Below are 1,107 nucleotides of genomic sequence, written 5' to 3'. Positions count from 1 at the left end.
CCCCCCCGCCCCCACCACACTGGGACGCCCGCCCCCCTCGGGTCCCCGCATCCCACTCGGGTCCCGCCCCCGTCGGGTCCCCGCGCGCGCACGCCACGCCCCCCGCCCCCTCACACTCCGCCTTCGACGGATCGGGAAGACGCAGTCCCGGTGCCGCGTCTCTCGCCCGACCCCGTCCGCCGACCCCGCGGCGGGAAGCTCGCGCTCTCAGCCTGCCCGCGGTTCCCGCCACGCACCCAGGTCGCGGTGAGGCGCCAGGCCGCTCTTCTCCCGGATCTTCTCTTCACACAAGACCAGCACCGGCCCGGCAGGCGCCATCTTTCAAACGGCAGGCACCTGCGCCCGCGCCTGCGCAGTGGGGCCGCCGCGGAGCCGCGAGGGGCGGGGGAGGGGCGGGGCTAGGCGGAGCCGCCTCGGCGCCCCCTGCCCGCGGGGCGGTCCCCGGAAAGCCCGCCAGGCCTTGGGGGCTGACGCACCCTGAGACCCCGCTCGTAGGGTCGCTCGGAGGCGGCCGAGACGTCTGGCGCCCGAGCTTGTGGCTCTCTCTGCCTCTGACTCCGAGGTTCGTGGCGTGTCCGTCCCTCTCGGACCTTGAGCGTCAGAAGGAACCCTCGAGATCTGCGGGGTTCGGGGAAGACCCGGTTCCAGGTCCGAATCTGCCCGAACCGGCCGGAACCGCGGGGCCTCCCCACCCTCCTCCATCTCCTGGTGTCGGGGCTCACCCCTGCTGCTCCTCCGCCCAGATGTGACCCCAGGGACCGCCCCGGCTGCTGGTGCGGGGGTGTGGGGGTGCGGGGTGTAGGAGTGGGGGCGTGTGGGGTGTAGGGGTGTGGGGGTGCGGGAGAGGAGTATGGGGATGTGGGGTGTGGGGGTGTAGAAGTGTGGGGTGGGGTGCGGGGGTGTAGGAGTGTGGGGGTCGGGGGGAGGGCAGAGTTTCAAACCCCGCGCACTGGGTGCTTGTGCTGCCAGGTCCTCTGCTGAGAGCGGCCTTCAGGGACACTTTGAGGGCGCCCTGTGACTGGCGCAGATCCCGCTCCGCTGCCCGCGCTCGCCCTTCGCAGGTTCCCCGGCCCGGCGTGCGGCCACCGCGCCGGGGCCACCGAGGGG

General features: G+C 73.8%; 1 protein-coding gene across 4 annotated transcripts in view; it reads right to left on the bottom strand.

Annotated features, from left to right (window-relative positions):
- CEP72 (centrosomal protein 72) overlaps positions 1 to 345 on the bottom strand; it is a 38,253-nt gene extending 37,908 nt beyond the window's left edge. For all 4 annotated transcript variants that reach the window (XM_039238000.1, XM_039238002.1, XM_039238005.1 and 1 more), the window contains exon 1: positions 237 to 345. In XM_039238000.1, coding sequence (XP_039093931.1) covers positions 237 to 318 — 82 coding nt within the window. In that variant the 5' untranslated portion in view covers positions 319 to 345. The remainder of the gene's footprint in view (positions 1 to 236) is intronic.
- Between the last annotated feature and the right edge of the window lie 762 nt (positions 346 to 1,107).

The sequence above is a fragment of the Hyaena hyaena genome, unplaced genomic scaffold (genome assembly GCF_003009895.1).
Source record: "Hyaena hyaena isolate Hyena2069 unplaced genomic scaffold, ASM300989v1 scaffold_134, whole genome shotgun sequence".
NCBI lineage: Eukaryota > Metazoa > Chordata > Mammalia > Carnivora > Hyaenidae > Hyaena > Hyaena hyaena.
This window is presented reverse-complemented; position numbering and strand designations above follow the sequence as displayed.